The sequence below is a fragment of the Macaca mulatta genome, chromosome 7 (assembly GCF_049350105.2).
Source record: "Macaca mulatta isolate MMU2019108-1 chromosome 7, T2T-MMU8v2.0, whole genome shotgun sequence".
In the NCBI taxonomy this organism is placed as follows: Eukaryota; Metazoa; Chordata; class Mammalia; order Primates; family Cercopithecidae; genus Macaca; species Macaca mulatta.
The window spans coordinates 144,836,888-144,862,581 of NC_133412.1; the positions used below are offsets into that span (position 1 = coordinate 144,836,888).

Sequence of the window (25,694 nt, forward strand, 5' to 3'; positions counted from 1 at the left end):
AGCACTAGTTTTAGGCCTTCTCATATTTTACTAGAAACAAAGAATTAAACTGAGGTACATACTATAGTGGCTTTCAAAGCATGGTAGTGTTCTAAAGCCATAAGGATGAACAGAGATTGATTCTAGCAAAGCCTTCAGCTCTGCACAGTGGTATTTGTGCTTTGCTCTTTAATTTCCGTGTGATTATCAACATTATCAAGCATGTCGTTACTACATGCTTAATGGCCCTGTGGATTAGAATTCAGCAGACCCTTTGAGGTGACAGTGACCATATGTCATCCTTGACAGTCTTCATCATTTTGGGACAAAACGATGATATAAGAGCAACAGAAGGCAGGTTTTTGGTTGACTATGTTTTTGTCACTTTATTAATAAAGGATTATGAGGAAGGAAGGCTAGAATAACACAAACATATTTTTTACTACTCTGAAAATAGGACAGAATAGTGGGGAGAAGATGATACATGAAGATAAGTTAAAACACTTAGTCCTGAGTAAAATTAAGCCAGAAGGAGAGGGACTGAGGGATCCTAGAAAGTAAGAAACCAAAGGTTGTTGTTAAATTGAAAGCCATAGAGGGTTCCCTTCCAAAAGGTAGCGGGTTAACTCTGCCTTTACAAGGATGCCCTAGCACTTTTGTCTGGAGTTAACAGTAAACTGCAGCACTTTGAACTAGAGTCCAGACCTAAAATTAAACTAGATTAAGTACTTTCAAAATGGGAATAGAAGTTGGCTATACAGATTTTAAGTAATTGCACTATAAATTTGGTTACCTCAAATCATGTACACTAAAGGAGGAGATAGTTTAATTGAATAATCTGCTAGTGGTCTGCTGGAAGTCATCAACTTCTTTTTTTTTTGGAGACAGAGTCTCACTCTGTCACCCAGGCTGGAGTGCAGTGGCACGATCTTGGCTCATTTCAACCTCTGCCTCCCAGGTTCAAGTGAGTCTCCTATCTCAGCTTCCCAAGTAGGTGGGATTACAGTGTGAGCCACCACGCCTAGCCTAGAAGTCAGTTTCTTTCTGTCCATCCACTGTCCTTTCCCCATCTCTTCTGCTTGCCTTAATCACATCTCAGAATGTTTTTGTGAAAACCCTTAGACCTGGGAGAAGTCTGTATTCTGGGAACTGTGTTGGGGAGAAGGGAGGGTCCGCGTGGAGGCCAAAACGTGAGCCTGATTCATGTGAGCGGCAGGAACCAGGTCTGGCAGGAGCAGGATGCTGAGTAAAACAGTTCCCAGATACACATAAATCATCACTGCTCCAGTTTGGGAGCAGAGAGCAGGAAGCTTTAGAAACCACACTGTGAATTCTTTATCTTAGTCTGACTTTTGAGTTGTTGCATGAAACATTGCCATTTAACTATTTTAGGTTACTAGGATACTATGTAGAAATAATTTAATAAAAACAGACAAAATTTAATTAAAGCAGACAAACCAAAAAAATAGTCATCTTTTTACAGTTTCTCATTTCATCCTGGAGATCTATTTACAGAGCCTTGCTATTTATCTCAATAAAAGTTTCCTCTCCCATAGTGGCCCCATTACCATCTGGACCCCTCTCTCTTTCCTTATTTTTGAGGAGGAAAACATCCAGGAGACCTCTGAGTAAATTCTTTGTTCGACGCATTCCAGACTTGGCTGCCTCTGATGTGTGTGCTAACTGGAATTCATGATTTGGCCCCCATTTTGAAAGATGAACTCAGGAAATCATTGTATAGAAAAGGACCTTTTCCACCTCAATGCTGTTTTCTTTCTCTCCAGAACAATCAGCAGGCTTTCACAAGTGAAATTGGTTTTGTGTCATTTCCTTTATACAGTATTCCATTTGAGAATGTATTTTGATTCCATGTTGAATTTAATTTCTGCAACAGAAACTAAAGCTCCTTGCCAGTCATACTGACCTTCAAAAGGGAAAATATTTTTTGTAGCTGAGTATCATCTTTCGATGGGAGCAGCTTTCAGTGCTAGAGAATGCAGAACTCCATTTTTTCCAGATGTAGATCCTTGAGTTCTAGAAGTAATTTCTGTGCCTTTCTTCTTTACTCCACCCAGCGGAAAATGTGTCTCAGTACGTGCTCCTTCTAGAAGACCATTAGAGTAGCTTGTGACTCTCTAAGCTGCAGAGGTGAAAGGGCCATAGGTGGGGCTGACGAGGTTTTCAGGAAAATTTTACCTCTACTTACTGCCCCCTTAGTCTCTGGTATATATTAAGTACACTAGACTGGGATTTCAGCTCTTAGGATGCAGGGCTTAGATGACTTGTGAGATCTCAGTCCTGTGGTTTCCAGGATATTAGGATGATTTGGGTCATCTTCATTTTGAAATACATAGTAATTAATTGGATGGATATTCTTCTTTTATGAAAATTTAAAGTTCAGTTTCTTACCCCATCATTCCTAATTTTTAGTAAAAAATATCTTTTAAGTTTTAATTTCGAGGCATACAAAGAAGATACTATAGATTGAATATCCTAATCCAAAAGTCTGAAATCCATAATACTACAAAAATCTAAAACTTTTTGAGCACTGACATGATGCTCAAAGGAAATGATCATTGGAGGATTTCAGATACTCGGATTAGGGATGCTCAGCTGCAAGTGTAATACAAATATTTCAAAATCCAAAAACATCCAAATGCCAAAACATTTCTGGTCCAAAGAATTTAGGATACAGGCTACTCGTGTTTGAGAAACTTTGTTTTGCTATTGTGACTCCAGGAATATTTGAGGATAGAGCAGATTCATGACTTTTATCAGAAATACTTCCTAGTCCTTCTTGAGTCCCCAGATGCATAAAGTTCACCTTAGAATATAATTTCCCTCATGAAATTTAGTAAAACAGAACTGAAAACTTTAAGCATCCCCTTTATAGTCCTAGTCCTACTGAGAACAAAATACCTTATTGAGATACAGAAGTGAAGAGTACCGGGGCATCCCTCATCCATCTGACTCTCCCCTGCATACCAGCGCCGTCCTGAGTGCCATATACAGTTTGTACCTTGTACTCACCAAGTATAATTTGGACCTTTCAGAGGAATCATAAATCATGAAAATAAATGACAGGGTCTGCCAGACCTTGAATCTTGCCTAACCAGTAATGGTGTGGCCTAATATTGTGACTAAAGAATGCTTTACAGTTGTTCATTCCATTCATTTTTCTTTTCTCCCCTAGGTTAGGGAAATTGTGTTTAACCATAGAGATACCAGCTATACTTAAGCTCAAGTTAGCAGCCATCTCAAGTCTACTCCTCCAGTGCTCCCCAAATCTGCCCACTTAAGTCACCATGGCTGGATCCAACACAGTCCATTTTGGGTGAAAACACTAATTTACTGCTTATAGAAGCATAGGTTTTCTTTAATTTATATGTAATATCCCAGACTGAAAGGTCATTAGGAACAAAAAAAAAATCTGTGTAATATTTTTCCTTTAATATCAAGGTTAGGATTTTTATGACATACTGAAGTATGTTGGTGTTCTGAGTTTTAATAAAAATTCTTCAGTCGGTTGATGTTCTCCATACATAGTTAAGAGAAAATGACACAGTAAGAACTGATAATTCATTTGGCATCTAAATAGAATAACGTCTAATTTCTATTTGATTTGAATGTATGAGTTTTATGCTCTCCAGGTGGCTTTCTGATTACAGAATTTTACAGTATTTGTGAGAGTAGTATTTATTAACAGAATTAACATTCATTCAACAGAAATAGGTAATATGATACGGTCACTATTTTGGCCTCAAATTTACCTAGAGCTTAAGGGTAGGATTGAAATAAAAATTGCTGGCTGTGGCACACTGAACTTGATACATTACTGTATCTAAACATAATGTGGGATCAGCAATAAAACCCTGATCTGTGTTAATATGCTTATAAAAGTGGAGCTATTTGAGGGGCTTTGGATAAACAACAGACATCTTAGCATATAAAATGATTTTCTCTTCTCTTTTTTTTTTTGGCTAATATTACCAGCCTTTATGTAAATATTTGATGTTAGAGCTCACTGAACACTTGGTACTTCTGAGTTTTACCTGGATGTCATTGACACTCCCCTTGAGACCCCTGCACTTAACTCTTAAGAAGCTGGATGGGGGGCCTTTTTTGTTCATGGAGTTATGGCAGCTGCATCTGCAGCCTCCCTCCCTCCTTCCTCACAGACACCAGCACCATATAGGGTGTAAACATCGTGAAAACAAACTTAAAAGAGTTCTCTCAGAGAGCATAATAGTCACGTGACCATTCAGTCTTGATTTTTAAGGAAATACTTTCCAAGTTTGTTATTTCTTATAGGTTCTAAGCCAGTCTTCCACTGTGTCATTTTCTGGTTTCAAACCATACAAGCACCATTTAATGTTTTCTTTTGTTTAGAATATTAACTGTGGTTAGAAGCTTCAGGACTTGTACTTTCCAAACACTGGCCCCTCTATCACAGCTTCGTGCCTTGCCGTGAGGTTCCCGAAACCATGGGACTTTTGAGCTTCGCTGGGATTGCTCCAGCTAGGTCCCCATTGCCCATTGACTTCCATGTTTCTTATCATTTCTTTACTTAACTTTTTTTGAGACAAGGTCTCACGCTGTCACTCAGGCTGGGATGCGGTGACACTGATCTTGGCTCACTGTAAACTCCAACTCCTGTGCTCAAGTCATCCTCCCACCTCAACCTCCCGAGTAACTAGTACTGCAGGTGCATGCCACACCACACCCAGCTTATGTGTTTAAATGATTTTTTTTTATAGAGACAGTGTCTCACTGTATTGCCCAGACTAGTTGTAAACTCCTAGCCTCAAGTGATCCTCCCTCCTCAGCCTCCCAAAGTGCTGGGATCACAGGTGAGAGCCACTGCACCCAGCTGACTTCTACATTTCTAAAGCTTCTGGATGGTGTTAGGTCCTTAACTTACTTGATACCATTCACTACTCCCTTCTCCTTCAAATTCCATTTCCTTGTCTTCCAAAATATATTCCTGATTTTTTTTGTATCATCAGCTCTTTGCACCTATCTCATCACCCTGAAATTTTTATGTTCCCCACTTCTTCCTCATTTTTATTTGAATCCCACACTGTGCAATTCTTCTAGATGGTTCATCCACTTGAGCAACCTCAACCATCATCTGTATGTGGGCAGTTCCTTAGCTGTCTGTTTTGCCTTGGTCTCCTTTTCACTTTTCATATTCGTGTGCCTGACTACCTACTGAACATTTGCACTTGAAAGGCATGAAAGTGTCTCACATTCACAAGTTCAAACTGACTTGACCTTCACCCCTGCCCCTCCTTCTGCCTCTTCCATCTCTTGTGTTACCCACCTTGGTGGACGGCTTTGCCATCTACCTGAGTATCCAGAATAGAAGTAGGATTTGTTATCAATTTCCCGTCGGCACTATCATCCCATCTCCACACACGTTCCTGCCATTGCCTGAGAAGTCCTCATTTCGCACTGAGATTCTTTTGCTTACCTAAACTGTTGCCAACAGCCTCTAGGTATGATTACCAACCTCCCACTGGAAGGATGACCTAATAAAAATAGAAATACTCCTCACGCTGTGCCTTTCATTATAGCCCTTCCATGGTTCCACACAGCCTTCAGAATCAAGTCCAACTCACCAGCAAGTTTGCCTGTGTTGGCTGGGTGCTGTGGCTTATGCTTATAATCTCATCACTTTGGAAGACCAAGGCAGGTGTATGGCTTGAGTCCAGGAGTTCAAGACCAGCCTGGGCAACATAGTAAGACCCCGTATCTACAAGAAAAAGAAAATTAGCCAGGTGTGGTGGCCCATGTGTATAGTCTCAGCTACTTGGGAGGCTGAGGTAGGAGGATCCTCTGAGCCTGGGCAGTTGAGACTGTAGTGAGCCGTGATCACGCCACTGCACTCCAGCCTGGGTAACAGAGTGACACCCTGTCGCTCCCAAAAAGTTTGTCTATGTGGACTTGCCTTCCCTTTTCCCCTGTCATCGTCACCACCCCCATCCCTAGGCATGTGAGTGGCTCTCTCTCCTCTGCAATTACCATGTTCCCCTTGATGCCTTTTTAGGAGCTCCTCTGCTTGGTGCACCTTCCATTCCTTCTTTTGACTGCTGAAGCCTTGCCATGCCTTCTCTGAGAAGCCGCCTTTAATTTCTCCAAAACACTCTCCTCCCATTTCTACCTTAACTGCCCCACTAAGAATGTTCTTTCCACCACATGGCTTCTTCACTCACAAAATTTATGAAACTTCACTTTAATGTTATTTTTTTAAACTTAGCTTGTCTTATTTATCTTTGTATTCCAAATATCAGCTATAGACTCTGGCATTTAATAGACTCCCAATGCTTTTTTTTAAAAAACGTTATTTGGTAATTAAACCAGGAGACCTCATAGTTTACCATCTTGTGTCCACACTTCACATGGTACTCCAGCTTTCCACACTCAGAGTTCCCTCACCTTTCCATTTGTGGTAATGACCCTTTAATATCAAAAGGGCTTATTTAAGTAACTGAGGACATAATTTAATCTATCTTAGAGAAAAGAAACCAATTTCCTTTTATAAAAATTAGATGAAAGGTAAAGGCAAAGCACTTGACAGCCTGATAAAGCTATAGCATTAAACATAGATTTAAGTAGAATTCTTTGGGTTTTGTTGACTAAGTTTAGAATACTTCATTTTAAAAGTATATTGCTGGTAGAGCTTTTCTAAAATTGACTCAAAGTGAAATGCAAGATCTTGATTGACTTCTTCAAAAGGTTTTAGTTGGGATTGAATTCTGGTGTTGTATTTGTCAGCCAAGACAAGGGAGAAAAGCAGAGGGCTGCATTTGACTTAAAGTCACCGGACTCTGAAGGCTTCTCTTTTCCACTTCTTGCAGGAAACAGCATACTCTGGCATCCATGTCAGGATTAGAGTTGATGTGATTTGCAAGTTCATATTTTTAGGTGGTACTGCAACGGTGGTTCCTATTCAGGCATTCAGGAAATGGACACAATGGCTTCAGTTTGGTACACCTCCCAGTTCCCCATCGTTTACAAACTCCAGAGTGACCCAGGAATGGGAGGAGGATGCTCCAGCACTGTGTCCTGAAGAGCTCCGGCTCTTCAGTTACTTACTCATCATTCTGTGGGCCTCGAAATTAGCTATTCTGCACTCACTCTAGGGAAATGTTTCCATAACGGCTTCCTTTCTGCAGGGCCACCTGTGTATTAGTGTGAGCTGCCTGGAAACTCCTAGAAGCACCAGGAGTGTAGGCTGTGCTGTCCAGGGGCCGTGCTTTGCATCCTGGCTGTGCTACTGCGAGCGTGTGGCAGTGGGCAAGGTCCTGTCCTTCTGCACTTTAACATCCCCATGAGTCAAGTAGGTCACAGCCCCACCTCTTAGACTCTGTAAAGATCAATTAGGATAATCCCTTATCAAAAATGCTTGGACCAGAAATGTTTCAAATTTCAATTTTTTTTTAAATTTTGGGCATATTTGCATTAATCTTATTGGTTGAGCATCCCAAATTTGAAATCCAGAATGCTTCAACGAGCATTTTCTTTGAACGTTATATTGGCCCTCAAAAAGTTTTGGATTTTGGGGCCAAGTGCAGTGGCTCACACCGGTAATCCCAGCCCTTTGGGAGGTTGAGGCAGGTGAATCACCTGAGGTCAGGAGACCAGCTTGGCCAACATGGTGAAACCCTGTCTACTAAAAACACAAAAATTAGCCGGGCGTGGTGGCAGGCGCCTGTAATCCCAGCCACTCAGGAGGATGAGGCAGGAGAATCACTTGAACCTGGGAGGAGGAGGTTACAGTGAGCTGAGATCACACCACTGCACTCCAGCCTGGGCAACAGAGCGAGACTCTGTCTCAAAAGAGAAAAAAAAGAACAGGATTCCCATGATCTAGTCTGAACAGCTGGTATGAATTATGTGGTTAGAAAGCCAGTAGTAATTCTGTTCACAAAGTACACAACAGGAAGCGATGAAAAGACAGGCACGAGTTGCTTGAAGTCGAACATGACTTGTTCAAACTACTCTGGATATAGCACCCAAATTACATCAACTTGAATCATTGTAGAGATTTTTCTTTTTTTTTTTTTACATAATTCCTAGTTGATATACATGGCTGAAGACAGAAGACTTTAACTTGGTCCTGTTCTCTGGTTGGATAGCATTTTAATTGCTAAGTTGTGGTAAAATGCTGTGCTTAATTATGGACTCCAGCATTTAATTTGTCCATCACTGCTGCTATTTGAAATGCTTTCAATTGTTTATACCACCAGCTCACTGTTTGCACTTGGGTTACTGAGGGCCTTATGTCCTTGTACATATCTCACCTTGGAATAAAAAATAGGAAATAGAGCCGGGCGCGGTGGCTCAAGCCTGTAATCCCAGCACTTTGGGAGGCCGAGGCGGGCGGATCACAAGGTCAGGAGATCGAGACCACAGTGAAACCCCGTCTCTACTAAAAATACAAAAAATTAGCCGGGCGCGGTGGCGGGCGCCTGTAGTCCTAGCTACTCAGGAGGCTGAGGCAGGAGAATGGCGTGAACCCAGGAGGCGGAGCTTGCAGTGAGCCGAGATCATGCCACTGCACTCCAGCCTGGGCGACAGCGTGAGACTCCGTCTCAAAAAAAAAAAAAAAAATAGGAAATAGAATAGAGATGTAATTAATCCTACCTAATCAGTTAGGAAAATATTTTACCATCAACTTCTCACTTAGAATTCCATATCCATAAGTTGATAAGTTGTAATCAGTCATAATCTGCAGTGATCAGTTTACTATGAATCTATTAATGTTGGCACTATATATGTCATCCTGTAAGTTGATTCATGGAATAGGTGTGCAGGACAGGGGTGGTTGTGTTAGAAATCTGTGTGTGTGTTTGTGTGTCAGCTCTCTTTTCTCTTTTAGCCTGGTGTGAAACTACTTCTGGAAGAATGAAGGACGTATCTTGGACCATCTCTTCCTAAATGTCCAACCCTTTCAACTCTTTGTTTTCACTGCAGTGAAATGCATTGTATATAAATGAAAATCTGGTGTTAAGTGTAGTATTAAGTGTAGTCAAAAGACTGTGGAAATAATATCTCTTGATGGTGATGATCATGACTTTTTCAATTGCTGCATTCTTAGAACAATTAAAAAAAAGCCCTGGTGTTTTATCAGCAGAAGGAAGCCCCAGAGAATGTTTGGTATCGGTTATTTTTTAAATGTTTAGTTATTTCTTGACTAAATTTGTAAAAATGTAGGGAAGAAAATCTTCTGAGATTAATGCTGAAAGATTTACAGAATTCCTCTCTGACAGTGACGAGAGCATTCTTTAAAAAGAATATTGCCTGTATTCAACAGAATGGAAAGATCTCAGAGCAATTGAAAGAGGTATTAATCTTCGTCCTCTAAACCTATTGGGACATTAACATCAGACATTTGGGGCTCTTTAAGACTAACCAGAAAGATCTGGATTTATCTCAAAAGAGAAGAAAAGACTTGTGATCTTGCTGTAACTTCACTGGACTCAGCAACCCTTAAAACAGAGTACACTTGTGAGGTGGGTTGGGATGGACAGAGATCCAGGAGGTCAGTGTGCTGGTTTTCCTATGTGAGCCAATGTGAGAGGTGCTACTCCCAGTTCTTGAAGCACCTCTTCCAAGTGGCAGGATAGCAATCAGCCCAACTTCCAATAACGATCAGCCTCAGGCTATCTCCGCAGAAGTGGACTGCCAGTACCCAGACAGGCGGCAGTGCCTCCCACTCTCCCACTAGGTCTGTTCTTAAATAATGTTTGTGTGATAGTATCAAATTCAGAGTATTTGGAAAAAATAGTAAGTCATCAGAATAAGGGCTAATTGTGATTTTTTTCTTTGCCTACCATACATACATCTAGAGTCATAAAAACATTTGGGTGGCATTCCATCAGTTGCTCTATGTGTGTGAACAGTCCGAAAACAAAGCCACTATTGAGTTATATAAATGCAAAAGAGGGATGCGAATGAATGCCAGCCTTCTGAAAATGCTATTTTTTCACTTTGGGATAACTCCAGTAACCAAATAGAATTTTCTGATACATTTGCCAAATAAGAAAGCTGAGGTTGAGAACTAGCCTGAGGTATCTTAGCTTAATATACGTTTTGGAGAGCAGGGTAAGAAAAGCAGATGTAAAGGTTACATCTTGACTTTTCCTTTGGAATTAGGTTGTAACTTCCTCATAGAAGCATAAACATTTCAACGTTTACCGTAAATATACTTCACTGGCATTACTTGTTTACTACCCCTAAGTCAAAAAATCATCAGACCCCTACACGTTGCATTAATCTTCACTGAGTTAACATGCCACTGCTGTCTCCTTTTTGCTGTTTTTCTGTAACACCTCCTCCCCTTTGCAGTAAGAAAGTCAAAGCAGCTATGAAATGAAACTATATTTGAAGTTTCTCTCTATTATGTGTGTATAAGAGCCAAACTCTTCAGGTTGAAAGGAATGTGGTATTTTGTTACATTTGGATTCATGTCATTCCTTAAGCCTTACTTCGTTTTCTTTTTCATAACCAACTCCTCCCAGTCCTACCCCTTTCACATCACTTCACAATTAATTACTTTAGAATAATAGTGAGAAATTTGCAATATGTCTCAGTGGAAAAGAGTAAAGAGAAACCCATGTTATGGTACCCAGATAAATGTCTTTGTTTTCTCTTATCAAAACACATTACCTGAAGTAGAGATGAGCTAGTATCCCACTAGTCTGTGGCCCCGCCATACCTGTCCCACGCATACCCTACTTTGAGACCTGGCAACCTAATGACAGTGCCAGTGGGTGGTTCGCCCATATTTCTCACAGTCTGTATAGCAACAGCGAGATCAACAATGATAACAGGAAGACTTTAGAAACCCTGCCTCTTTTTCTTCTCACCACATTTCCTGAACACTGACATCCCAAGTCTCCCTATTTGCCCCATTTCACACTAGTTAGAACAGGCGTTGTCCTAAGTTCTCTCACCATCATTATGTAAGATTGATGATACTCACATGGGTGTCTGGGCTTAGATATAATTCTATCACCTGTAACTCCATCCCTTTTTCTTGCATTTTAGAAGGCATATTAATTTTCAGTCTGTTACAATTGCTTTTATTAAATTATTCACAAATTTTGGCACTTCATTATTAGTGACCAACTGTTGTTCAGGTGATCTAGCCCCATCATAGTTGAGAACTCCTGACTTGGGGCATCTGACATAACTATGGTACTTGTCCTGAATCCCCCTTTTCTTCTTCTTTTTCTACACCATTGATAAGGATTCTCCTTCATTCAAAAGACATGTTAAGCACTCAGAGATGTAAAGATAAATAAGGCTCAGTCCTGGCCCCTTAAGAACAGAGTCTTAATTCACATTAGGGGAGACAAATACACATAAAATAACCATTCTGTATGACATGGTGTAATGGTGCAAAGAACAGACTGTCATGGGATTTGAGGAGATTCTAATCTATGAATTCAGAGCGATGATGTTGGAATCAGGCCTTTTTATGTGAGTAGCAAAGGAAGAAGGCATTCCAGGCAGAGAGAAAAAGATGAATAATAGTGTAAATGGGTGGAGTCTGAGAACTGGGACGCCTCAACTGTCTCTAGAATGTAGGGTGTGTGGAGCCATTAATGGGGGTGGAGATGAGGATGGGGTTTGGTCAGATGGTTCAAGGCCTTAAAGAGAGTCTCGGGGATTTGGTCCTCTATCCTATAGGCAAAGGGAAGCTTTGAATAGGCTTTTAGCAGTCAGATGACTTGCTGAAGAGGGTGGGTTGGGGCTGCTGGAGGAATGGGGTGGGGAGAGCCTGGAAATTGAGAGACCTATCGGGACACTTGTACTGACCCAGGCTGCAGGTGAGAGAACTCAGAAGCCCTTCAGCAGGTTGGAAACTAGATAGCTTCTTTGTCTTTGTGTTTTCAGGACCAGCATCAGGGTGCCTGACACACAGTTTGTGCTCAGTAAATAGTGGTTGAACTTAATTAACTATGGAAAGTAAAGAAAGAGGAAGGGGAAAAAATGGCTTCACCATGTTTAGCTTGACTAGTCACATGACTTGCAGTCTCAAGTTGTCCTGTGAATAAAGCCATTATGTAGTACAAAAAAAAAAAAGATGTTTATCTTGAGATAACAAATATAGGAAGGACAGTGTGGGGTGCTGGAGAGTGGGATAAAATGTGTTAGTCTTGAAAAGGTCTGATTTGGATTGCTGGTGAAGGGTGTCCAGTCGACATGTTTAGGAGACAGCCGGAGACAAATCTGGGCTCTCAAGTCAGACCTGCCTCTTGGGCATGGATTAATTTGGGAGTTGTACTTTTTAATATCTATCCTTATTCTTTTTCTATTAGCAAAGCTTCTCAGCCTCCTGTACCTGAGGCGCCATCCTGCCCTACTCAGAAGATAAAGAGGCACTGTGGGACAGGGCCTCTGCCGGTGAAGCAGCTTCTGTCTCAAGGCTTCAAAACTTTGACTTGCCTTAGGATAGCTTTATGCGCAAAATTGTTTGAGCATGCAAACCCATTGCACACTGTCTTATTAAGAAAAAAAAATGTAGGCCTTCTCTAGGGGACAGCAGTAGTTTAGCATGGAGTGCAGCGGAATTAGAGTCTAGAGACCTGGCTTGTTGTGAACTTGAACGATGACTTAGATTTCACTTCCTAAGTTATAAAATGGAAATTACCTCCCCTGCTACAAGAGTCAAGTGATTTGTGCCAGCATTTGCTTCTGAAATAAAATACCATTGTTACTAAGGGTTAGCTTAAACCTAGTCACAACTGTCAGCACAGTGTCACTTACTCATATCCCTGTGGTTGCCATGTTGCCTACTAGAGTAGAGGAGGTAGAGGGGAAAAATATGTCTGTCCTGACCACAAAGCTATGGTTTCTGCCTTGACAGCCAGTTGGCAATGTGAAGGACCCGTAACTTTAGAAACAGATACATGAGGTGCCCATGTGGAGCACACTTCTACTGTAATATTATATATATTCAGTAATTCTAGTTAAATTCACCAACTGTGGTTTTAGGCATTTTTTTCATGGAGGTTTTTGTATGGTGATACTACCACCAACCAAAATTATAAATACTAAATAGCAAAATCTGAATATTCATTCCAGACTGTGAATAATAAAATTGGAAAACAAAGAAGCATACAAAAAATGTACCAGTGTTACTATGGTCATATACTCTGGGAGGACTAGTGTGAGAAACTGGAATTAATTGCTATGTTAATGTCACTTGGGTTCAATTATCTTCTACTCTGCCATACTAGGAAACTGCATAAGCAATTTAGCCCATTGAATTCTGGCAGCTTTTGGAAGCATACATGTTTTCTAGATCTTTTTTCCCCTTTATTTTTTGACACCCACCCCCCCTCCCCCGCCCAAGGCAGTTTTCCAGCTGTTCCCTGAGGGAGTCATTTTATGGGGAAGTTTCTTTTGTAGGCTTCCAGCTGGCTTCATTTTCACTATCTCCATGAAGTCACTGTTTTTGTCACATTTATATGATTTTATCCATCATGCATTGCCTTGGGATTTTCCCTTTGAATTGTTGACTTCGTGTTTTTGTATTGCACATGCAGGCTGTCTCCTGGTTCGGACATCTATGTGACGGTCTCATCCATGGCTTTAGCAAGATCCCAGTGTCGGAACTCCCCTAGCAACCTGTCTTCATCCAGTGACACTGGTTCTGTGGGGGGCACTTACAGGCAGAAGTCCATGCCTGAAGGGTAGGTATGCGTTTGTCCCGTTGTACGTGGTCCCTGTTGGCGTCATTTCTTTCATCTGTACTCAGACATGTAAAATGACTTCCATTCAGCCAGCCTTGATCAATTTGTAGACAAACAAAAGAGAAAATGTAGTTAATAATCCAGATAGAAAAATGGCTTCATGGCTGGTTTAAACTACTTCTTAGGTAGTTTATCATCATCTAGCCTCTACGAAGAACTCAGTGGCAAAGAAATCAAATTGCATTAGTTAGTCCATTATATATATTGTTTAGTTTTACAGTTCAGATTTTGTCACTTCTTATTTACTCCAAAGTGGAAACAACACCTGTACAAGTTTAGGATGGGAATAAGAGGGAGTTAAAAAGCAAAACTGTTGAAAAGACACAGGGCCTGTTCCACCCTCCTTGGAGATTTACTTCTGGACCACACACTTTGAGGAATTCCGACCAGGCAGGGCAGATCCAAAGAGAGGGCCCAGGTAAATGAGGAGCTCGGAGACCATGTGGGAGAAAGAACTGATGATGTGCAAGCTGAGGATGAGAATTATATGGAGGTGAGGAAGCCACAGTAGCTTTCTTCCAGCACTCTTAGATTGGGGATCATACTTGTCTGTGAGGACAACTGAGGCCAGTAAATGAAAGTTACAGAGAAGAAGGGTCCAGCCTATTTTGAGGAAAATATTTCAAAGCTGTCAGCCTGCCCTGGAAAGAACTGGATGACCTCATGAGGCAGAGTCCTTGGTCACTGAATGTGTTTCATATGTCAGCCAAATGATTACTTAAAACTCCTTCAAATCTAAGTGTGACTCTTAAACTACTAAATGCTTCTCTGGACAAAGAACAATTAAGCTCTTCAAAAACAGCACCAAGTAAAATTTAGAACAAGTTTTATCTTAGCTCCTCAGGACTGGGTATCCCTTATACTCTGGCATACAATAAATTGGGGATGGGGGCATATATGAGAAATGAAATTAAAAGTTCATCAGATGAAAATGTTTTCCAAAGCAGAGTTTACAGATAGTCTTACTTTATTGTTTATTTAAAACCAAAGGGCCAGAAAAATGTCCAGCTTTAAGTTCAGAGGTTTAAAAGGTTCAGAGGTTTAAAAGTTTATACTGTTACCAAAAAATAAAAGCAAGCTGGGCACTGTGGTCCCAGATACTTGATAGGCTAAGGCAGGAGAAGGTCCCTTAAGGCCAGGAATATGAGTCCAGCCTGGACAACATAGGCCTGTCTCTTAAAAAATAAAAAAGTAAAAGCATGATTAGAATCCATTTCTTACTTGCATCTCCATGCCTTTTAAAAAAGTCTTAGTAAAAATTTAGAATAGGATCACAAATAGGTATATTTACTCTTGTGAATGAAACAAGGACCCTTAGGGAGGAGATGGCGAAAAGTGTAATTGTGAGTCATTTTTTTAAATGACCACTTTAACCAATTAGAAGTTTTCCTAAATCAAGGATTTTATTTTTAATAAATGCTACATCAGTATGTGAGATAGCTTTGCTTAGTGAGCCTTGTGATGGGGTATGTAAATGAAAAGCATTTGTGAAACAGTAACTGGGGAGATGATATAATAAGAGTTTTATTGGCTGGGCGCGGTGGCTCACACCTGTAATCCTAACACTTTAGGAGGCCGAGGCAGGTGGATCACGAGGTCAGGAGATCGAGACCATCCTGACTAACACGGTGAAACCCTGTCTCTACTAAAAATACAAAAAATTAGCCAGGCATGGTGGCGGGCACCTATAGTCCCAGCTGCTCAGGAGTCTGAGGCAGGAGAATGGCGTGAACCCGGGAGGCGGAGCTTGAAGTGAGCCAAGATTGCGCCACTGCACTCCAGCCTGGGGGCCAGAGTGAGACTCCGTCTCAAAAAAAAAAAAAAAAATGAGTTTTATTAAGATAAATGTTTTTCTAGCCCCTTCTACTTTGCAGATGCTTTATATAGATTTTTCTCCTTGGATTCTTATAATGAAATTGCCGTTTTTACACATAAATTGAGGCAAAAATTCAGTGACTTTGTTCAGTCATGTTTGGTGGGGGTTGGAACTTGGCCCCAGGTCTTCCTATTGTTTATCTCCTGCCTTTCCGGTGTGCTACTTCCTGGTTTTACCCATACACGTATCAGCCTATAGCAAGGAGACACCCACGAGCATCAGTTCCTCCAGGCCCATCTCAAGCCATCCTCCCACCTCAGCCTCCTGAGTAACTGGGACTGTAGTGGCCACCACCCCCGGCTAATGTTTTTATTTTTTGTAGAGCCTGGGGTCTCACACTGTAGCCGAGGCAGGTCTCGACTCTTGTCCTCAAGTGATCCTCCTGTCTCTGCCTCCCAAAATGCTGGGATTACAGGCGTGAGCCACTGCTCCTAGCCCCTGTTTGGTCTTTTATTGTGTAGATTATGCATAAGTTCATTAGTAACCACATATAAATTAGTAAATTTCCATATGAATGTTTAAATTCTACACTCTGGCACTTTTTCATGGGCTCAGTCAGTATTTAATTTGTTGATATTGCTAGTCAAGGCATATGCTTTAATTAAGCATGTATTATTATTTTACAAAGGGAAAAATAAAACTGGCTCACTAAATAGCTAAATGTTCTTTCCAGAAATAAACATTTGCCTTTATTTTTTGCCAGTTTACCTGCTTCCAAATTGCCCTTCCCAAAGGCAGTTTAAAATTTATACAGTTTGAACATGGTTTCTACATGATCTAAATGATAGTAATCTTTGTATTTCAGACCACAAAGCAAGTACTCAGAAAATACTTGTTCCAAGAACCACTGACTTAATGATTTAGTAAACTACAAAGTTAAGAGGAACAAACCTCCACAATATACCATTTGGAAGATATATATGGAACATTAATATTTAGATTGTGAACTTTTTCTTTTGGCTGTGAATAAGTCTGAACTTGGCTGTACGAGGGCTTAGAAAATTTTGGTTTCTTACACTACATACCTTAGGTTAGCTCAGTCCTAATGGCTTCTGCCCTCATTGTTACAAGTTTGTTTACATAGCATTCATACCTTTTTGAGCAGAGTGGTGTGTATTGACCACAACATACACATTTCCACACCCACATAAACACAAACCAGGGTGTGTATACAAGTACAGACACGTAAGCAAAAACCAGTAGTGCCTGTCATTAAAATTTAGTTCATTACACCCAGGACTGCCTTCCCCTCATGGGTAAGGTCCCTGATGTTGTCTTTGCCTTTGCGGAAATCACCACAGGTTTGGAGTGAGCCGTAGATCCCCGGCCTCCATTGACAGACAGAACACCCAGTCAGATATCGGTGGCAGCGGAAAATCCACACCTAGCTGGCAAAGAAGTGAGGATAGCATTGCTGACCAGATGGGTAAGTAATCAATTTCTACAAGAAGCAAGTGCTTTTACAAGGTGACTTAGGTCACCTCTTGATGATGTTATCAAAACATTTTTATAAAAGACAGCCCTAGTTAATAAATATGAATTAGAATTAAGTCTCTTAGATTATGTATAAGTGAAAGCAATAAATAAGACCTAAGAGAAAAGGAATTCTAAGTGACCCCAAATTCAAAAGTGAAAAGGGGATAGGAATTATTTTCAGCACCTAAATTAAAACACCAGACTACCAAACTAAGTGCCTTCCCCCTCCTTGTTAATTTGTTTTTGCCTAGAATAAGTACCTTGAGAGATTGCTTGGTATACTTCATGTCAAGTTAAAAAACAAGACTATGAACAAAGTGGGAAAGAAATACAATTATTGTTTAGTCATATCTGTAGCTTGCTTAGAATCTCTTTCCTCCCTGATGTGCTTTTAAAAAAAATTCTTCTCACTCTGCTATTAAGCTGTCAGCTAAGGAAATGTCTTAGCAGTACGAAACAGCTGGGTGGAAGAGATTTGCATTAGCAAGCTCGCGCCCGGATTTCTACTGCATAGCTCTTTCTTTCTATATATGTGTTGTTTCACAATGATACCATAACACTAGTTGATACAATAACATTTTGCCATGAAACAAGATTTTCAACACAGGAGCCTCAGGGATTTGGTACCAACGCAGTTGATGCATCATTAACGTGAATCTAGATTGTTAGACTGTTGGATTTTTTCCTCCTTTATTTAATCTCTAGTTGCATCAATGTAGGATAAAAAAGGTGTACATTTCAGGACTGAAAAGGATAACCTTATAAGACAAGACCCATCTGTTAATCTTCTCTGCAAATTCATTGTTCTGTCCTGTTTTAATGACTGTGCCCGAGTAAATGTACTAACCATGGACATGGCAAGGAGTGGAGATGTATTCCACCAAGACAGGGGTTGAGGAAGAGAAATGGAGTTCCTAGGTTCTGAAGATATGCTTTGTTCCAGTAGCTTCAGTGAGATGTGCCTTGTTATTGAAGCCATCTGTCATTCTCTACTCTTATCCCACCCACCCCCACACAGAAAACCTGAGCATATTCTGATCTGCTTTTCTACTCTTGACAGAATGTTTTAAATCCCATATGTTTTGATACCGTTGAGATGGTAATGACACATGTGAAAAGGATCCCTTCTTCAGCATGACTTTAGCAACTTTTTTTGGCTCCTGGTGCAGGCTTTGAACAAGGCTGCCAGCAAGCCCTTTGTGAGGCGTGCAGTGTCATGCCTGCCACACTCGGGAAGTCACACAGTGTGAGAAGGGATGGAAAGGGTAATTACAAGGTTCTTCCTAGACCCCTGTTCATTCTCTCACACTAACCTCCCTCTGTTCTTTTTTTCCCTGCATCCACTTTACTTTAGTGGCATCCCACTCTTAATAGATAAGACTTAAAAATGAATGTAGGTGAATTTTTAAAACGTATTTGTTTATCTTTTTCATAAGGTATACCTTTTTTAAAAATAAGATACCCCTGAAGTCTGCCAAAGAAGCCTTTCACCACAGTACAAGAGGTCCAAGTGGTGGCCTTTCACCGTTGAAAATCCAACCCTTCAAATAAAATGTTAAAATAATTTTAAAAATAATTTTTGATATCCCAGCATTCCAGAAAAATAACCCAGCCTTTCCTAACTGGCACATCAGACGGAATCAGAAGGCTTAGCTGGTATAAGCCATTCCAGGGAGAAGTCAAGAAAAATAATTGTTGCATTTTTATTACTCAGTACCCAATATTGAGTATATAATGGGCTGACCTTTCTCTACTCAGTTTATAAGAACAGCATTCTCTAATGACTTGCACTGATTGAGAATGTTTACGAGGTTCTTATTGGTTAGGCATCAGTGTATTGTATCAACAGGTACCCTCCTGACAGTGGAGACAGGAGTTTAACTTACTGACTTGGCTCACTTACCCTTATGGCTGTTTGCTTTTCTGCCTCTGCTTTTGGAAATGGTCGAGAGTCAGAGTCAAGGAGTATTTTGCCCTGTCCTCTACGTGTTAGGAAGGGTGTTTCAGAGGCCCAGGATTCTTGCTATTAGCTGTAGTGGTGTTATGGAGGATAAGTTCTTTATCTCTCACTTTTGGAACCCCATCTTGAACGCCAGCTTGGAGTCCCAAAGGAAGCAATTGTTTTAAGTAAACTAGTTGCTGTGTGTCTTTTCTGTTGTGCTCAGCTTACAGTTATAGAGGACCTCAGGATTTCAATTCTTTTGTCCTCGAGCAGCATGAATATACAGGTAAAATATTTCCAAAGTGTCATGGTAAGTAACACGTGATTGCATCCATGCCTGTCTAGGTAATGTAGACCAAGCTAGGTTAGCCACACTTGGCAATGAATGAATTTCATAAATTTAATTCATATAATCCAAATTTTTCCCCCCAAACCAAAAGTTGATTCTGAACTTTGCTGCGTTGTTCATGGCCTTTGGTTTGGTGGTACTTGGCTATGCTAATGTGTATGATGTGACAAGTTGTCACCAGCTGCAAGCTTTATCCATCAGCCACTTAAGTTTCTGACCTGCTGTCTATCATATAGACTCTTAACAAGCTTACTGCTGAAATGCAGAGTTTGCTGGTCAGTGAACTGAAAGATGCAATGGCAAGCCATCTTCATTTGTCACCATGTGCTTGTTTCTGCTTAGTGCCTGCACCATAATGTCCTATGCTGTATTCCAGAGCCAACATGCCATCTCCCAGCAGTATCAAAGGTACTGCCAGCTTTCCGAGAGAGCCCCAGTGGGAGATTAATGCGGCAGGATCCAGTGGTTCATTTGTCTCCAAACAAACAAGGGCATGTAAGTTAACTGTAAACTTTAAAAAATATTAGATTACTAGCAGTGTACCTTCCTTGCACTGTGAAAATGCTCTGCTGTTTTCTCTACATGGCCAAAGAGGAAATCATTCTGGCAAAGGGTGGTCGTTTGCTGCCATGGCCTTGCAGTTTCTGCTGCTATGGCCTTTCGATTGCTTTGAGATAAATTGTAATTCCTCATTGCTGTGCTTCTGCCACACCCACAGGTCTGGTCATCTGATTCAATCACTAACAATCCTGGAATGTTAGGAATGGAAATGTATTAGAAGTGGATTTTTTTTTGCTTACACAATTGCAAGCATGAGATGTGGTTAGAGTGTCAGTCCTGCTCCAGCCATGGGAGGACTCCAGCAGGACTGATGCTCCAACCATATCTTTGACTCTGCTGCAGTAAAGGAGGAATAGGAGACAGACAGCTTCCCCTGTGCCTCCTCTACCGCTTCTCTTATCTTTCATAGCCATACACATTTCATCCTTTTGCTATAGTAATACACACTTCCTTCTCACTTACAGTAAAATTGGGAATATGAGGTTATCATTCTCCAACCCCCCTCTTATTCTTTTTTTTCCTCACTCTTCTTCCCTGATACTGCTAATGGGATGGGACGCCCTCCCCATGCGGTTGATTTCCTTGGTGTGTCTGTTCACTGGAATGTGTATGTTTATATTCACGTCATTCTATAGAATGAGGAAATACTGTATTTCATGCTTACTAGTTCACTATGGAAGATGCCCAGAGAACTTTAAATGAGAGATGCATGTAAGTTTTGCTGTAGAAAAATGAATATTGAGCCAAAAAAAACAAGGGAGAGTGAGCATGCCCTGCACTTTGCTCTGAAGAAAAAGATTTGCTGAGGAAAATCTTTCTTTTTTTTTTTTTTTTTTTATTATGAGATGGAGTCTCGCTCTGTCGCCCAGGCTGGGGTGCGGTGGCGCGAACTCAGCTCACTGCACCCAGCCTACTGAGCAGAATCTTTCTATGAGGAAAATATTTACTGAGACAAGTTGTGACAATGTGATATTGTCACAATTCTACTTGTAAATGATAGATTATCCCAACTGATCTATAAATTTCTCCTCATTAATAATTTTTATACTGATTACATGATAAAATAATATTTTGGACAGGTTGGGCTAGATAAAATATATTATTAAAATTAATTTCACATGTTTCTTTTCTACTTTTTAAAATTTGGCTACTAGAAAATTTAATATTACATGCATAGTTCCCATTATGTTTCTGTAGAAATGTATTATATACTTTACACTCTTGGTACATCTCAATTCAAACCAGCCATGTTAGAAGTACTCAGTAGCCACACATGACTAAGGGTCACCAGATTTCCCAGCACAGGTCTGGAGCTAAAGAAGTTCTGTCCTATTAAGAATAAATGAAGGTTTTATTACAGCACTTAGTAAGTTGTTATTGAGGAAAGCTAGAGTAACACCAATAAAGTAACTGGGATTGATTCTTTTTTCAAGGGGAAGAGATGTTTCACTTTGAGGTGAAACTGGTGGCTGGGTGCGGTGGCTTACCCCTGTAATCCTGGCACTTTGGGAGGCTGAGGCAGGTGGATCACTTGAGGTCAGGAGTTCGAGACCAGCCTGGCCAATATGATGAAACCGTCTCTACTAAAAATACAAGAAATTAGCCAGGTGTGGTGGCACACACCTGTAGTCCCAGCTCCTCTGGAGGCTGAAACAGGAGAATCGCTTGAACCCAGGAGGCAGAGGTTGCAGTGAGCTGAGATCATGCCACTGCACTCCAGCCTGGGCAACAGAGCAAGACTCTGTCAGAAAAAAAAAAGAAAGAAAGAAAGAAAGAAAGAAAGAAAGAAAGAAAGAAAGAAAGAAAGAAACTGGCATATCCTACTCCTGCCCCTCCCCTTAGCCAATGAAGAGCCTGCTCCTTCCTCCACCAAAAGACACACACACAAACACATGCACACACACAGTTCCTTCTCTGTTCTTTTCTCTTAATCTCCATCATCCGGACTTCCTGCCTCCCTCTGATTTAAAATATTACTTTATTCAGATATCTTTTAAATTCTTATTTCTTTGGGAAATTCTATAAAATGTTCTTTCTAAGCATCTAAGCCAGCATATGGAAAGAGTTCCATACACTTTTTAAATTGAGATATAATTCACATACCATAGTATTTACCCATTTAAAATATACCATTGTATTTACCCATTTAAAATATACCATTGAGTGGTTTTTAGCAGCGTATTCAGAGTTGTGCAGCCAGCACCACCTGATTCCTGGGCATTTCCATCACCACCACCGACTGCTTGTCATCCCCTCAAAGACCTAGACAGTCACCAGTTTCTCTCTCTGGATTTGCCTACTCTGGACATTTCATACAATGAAATTATACAATATGTGGCCTTTTGAGCCTGGCTTCTTTCGCTGATTATGTTCCCAAGATTCATCCATGTAGCATGAATCAGTATTTCATTCCCTTTCATAGCTGAGTAATATTCGATTTTATGGATATACCCTATTTTTTAATCCATGTATTAGTTGATGGACATTTGGATTTTTTGTTTGTTTTACTTTTTGACTATTATGAATAATTCGGCTGTAAACATCCATGTACAATGAAACATGCATTTTTATTTCTCTTGGGTATATACTAACATAGAATTGCAACTATTTTCCCATAGTTACCACCCCATTTTATATTCCCAACATTGCCAACATTCATTATCATCTGGCTTTTTGATTATAGCCAAAGTGGCATCTCATTGTGGTTTTGATTCATATTTCCCTAATAACTAATGATATTGAATATTTTTTGATGTGCTTGTTGGACGTTTGTGTTTTGTTTTTTGTTTTTTTGAGAAATGACTATTCGAATCATTTGCCCATTGTGTAATTGGGCTATTTGAAGCACAAAAGTTTTAAATTTTTATGACGTCCAATTTATTTTTTTATTTTGTTTCATATGTTTTTGTTGTCATAGCTAAGAAACCGTTTTATAACTGGAGGTCCCGAAGACTTACACATGTTTTCTTGTAAGAGATTTATAGTTTTAGCTTTCACATTTAGATCTTTGATCATTTGTGAGTTTATTTTTCTATGTGGTAAGGATCCAACTTTATTCTTTTCTTTTTTTTTTTTTTTTTTTTTTTTTTTTTTTTTTTTTTTTTTGAGGCAAGGTATCGCTCTGTCACCCAGGCTGGAATGCAGTGCAGTGGCATAATCTCAGCTCACCGTAGCCTCAACCTCCCGGGTTCAGGTGATCCTGCCACCTCAGCCTCCTGTATAACTGGGACTACAGGCAGGCACCACCACGCCTGGCTAATTTTTGAATTTTTTGTAGAAATGGGGTTTTGCTGTGTTACCGAGACTGGTCTTGAACTCCTGAGCTGAAGCAATCCACCTACCCTGGCCTCCCAAAGTGCTGGGACTAGTGCTCTTTTCACCCGACTTCCTAAGTGACCCAGACAATTATACCCAAGCTAACCCCCTAAACACCCAACCTCATATTAAACCTGAATGGTACTTTTTAGTTTCATACGCAATTCTACGATCTATTCCTAACAAAGTAGGAGGCCTATTAACACTTCTATTATCAATCCTTATCCTAGCACTCATCCCCTCACTATAGGCATGAGCCGCTGCCCCAGTTCCAACTTTATTTTTTGCATATGAATATTCAGTTCTATCACCATCGTTTCATGATAAACCTAATTTTTTTCCCATTGAATTACCTTGGCACCTCTGTATAAATTTTACCTCAAAGCGTGTCTTAGAAGGCTGTCTCCTAAATAGAGGCTAGTTGGGGAAGGAGAGCTCTCTAGGAATAAGTCTTATATTCAGCCTTCTATTTACTCTGAACAAATAGGGCTTTTAGAATTAACATGCTTTCTAATTATAATCCCTTTGGAAATGTCATTTCCTTTCTATTTTAATATACTAAAACTTTAATGACAATTTAAATTTCTTCCTATTAGTATTGATACTTTAGCATAAATCAAATAATGAAAAACAAGATTAAAAAAAAAACACACACACACATTTCTAGTACTCTTTGCCATGGATACTTCTGAGTGGACTAGAGTGACATAGGTTCCCTGCCTTACTGTGACTTGTCATTAATGGAACTTTTAGGCCTTCATAACTAGAAACTAATCACAGTGTCATTTCTGTTATTCTGTTGTTCAGGAAGCAAAACTTTGCACTCAAATAAATCCTGCTTATCTTGCAGTCTGATAGCCACTACTCGAGCCACTCCAGTAGCAATACTCTCTCCAGCAATGCGTCGAGTGCCCACAGTGATGAGAAGTGGTACGATGGGGACCGCACAGAATCCGAACTCAACAGCTATAACTATCTGCAAGGCACCTCTGCTGACAGTGGCATTGACACCACCTCTTATGGCCCCAGCCATGGCAGCACAGCCTCCTTGGGGGCTGCCACATCATCACCTCGCTCAGGGCCAGGCAAGGAGAAAGTGGCACCCCTATGGCACAGCTCCAGTGAAGTAATCTCCATGGCAGATCGGACTTTGGAGACAGAGAGCCACGGCCTGGACCGGAAAGCAGAGTCTTCCCTGAGCTTAGACATACACAGCAAGAGCCAAGCCGGCTCGAGCCCTCTGACAAGGGAGAACAGCACCTTCAGTATAAACGATGCTGCTTCCCACACAAGGTAACCACCCTTCCCCGCTGTCTCTCCGATGCCCAGCGCAGACTTAAGCCCAGGTCCCTGGCCTCAGCCCACTTTACTTTGCTCAATAGTGTATAAGAAAAGGTTTTTCTGCAGTGACAATTATTTTTATATGTTTAATGTCTTTTACTTGCCTTCAAAATACTTTAATCCTGCAATTTTAGTGCATTATTTTAAACTGTGAGAAAATTTTGCAGATTCATTCTTTTTTAAGTTGGATTTGATTTTTTTTTTTTTTTTTTAATTTTCCTGGCTACCACAATTTGAGAGGAAATTTGTAATTTTGTAATGTTGGCTTTTGGTGAGTGATAGGGAATATATACTGGGACAAGCTTTTGAAGACTACGTTTTTAAAATATTGACCATATATTTAAAAGAAAGGAGTCTTTTCTGAGTAACAGAGCATCGTTTATGATGCCAGGCACATCCTTTACATGCCTCTCTAGCCGAGAACCTCACTTACCTGATATTTTCATAGTAACTTTTTTTCAGTAATTGGCTCCTGGCAGCGATGGGTTGAGAGTAGGGGATGTCCAACACAAACGTGTAGCTAAAATTAGACACACCTTTCAGAATAGGAAAGTACACATTCCCCTGTATCCTTGGAGATCACACCTCTAGATAAATACTGTTTGTCAATTCCTCTTGATTTGAGCCTAAAATCCCAAATGTGACAAGATCCATATAGGGAAGAAGGATTCCATCACTGTCTTTTTAGGCCTGTTAATCTGTGTGTGCTTTCTCCTTTTACCTTCAGTTGTTGTCAGTCATTGATCAATGTGTGAGAGCATCTAGCCTTGCTATCTTCTGGGTCTGTTATGATTATGACCTCAAGAAAAGTAGTAAAGGCTGGGTATGGTGGCTCGCACCTGTAATCCCAGCACTTTGGGAGGCCGAGGTGAGCAGATCACTTGAGGTCAGGAGTTTGAGACCAGTTCGGCCAACATGGTGAAACCCCATCTCTACTAAAATACAGAAATTAGCCGGGCATGGTGGTGGGCACCTGTAATCCCAGCTACTTGGGAGGCTGAGGCAGGAGAATTGCTTGAACCCAGGAGGCAAAGGTTGCAGTGAGCCAAGATCATGCAGCTGCACTCCAACCTGGGCAACAGAGTG

General features: G+C 40.6%; 1 protein-coding gene across 39 annotated transcripts in view; it reads left to right on the forward strand.

Moving 5' to 3' along the window:
* SIPA1L1 (signal induced proliferation associated 1 like 1) overlaps positions 1–25,694 on the forward strand; it is a 409,230-nt gene that overhangs the window by 356,128 nt on the left and 27,408 nt on the right. For 27 of the 39 annotated variants that reach the window (XM_077937707.1, XM_077937717.1, XM_077937723.1 and 24 more), the window contains 4 exons: positions 13,542–13,688; positions 16,926–17,050; positions 19,768–19,886; positions 24,118–24,560. In XM_077937707.1, coding sequence (XP_077793833.1) covers positions 13,542–13,688; positions 16,926–17,050; positions 19,768–19,886; positions 24,118–24,560 — 834 coding nt within the window. 39 annotated transcript variants of the gene reach the window in all.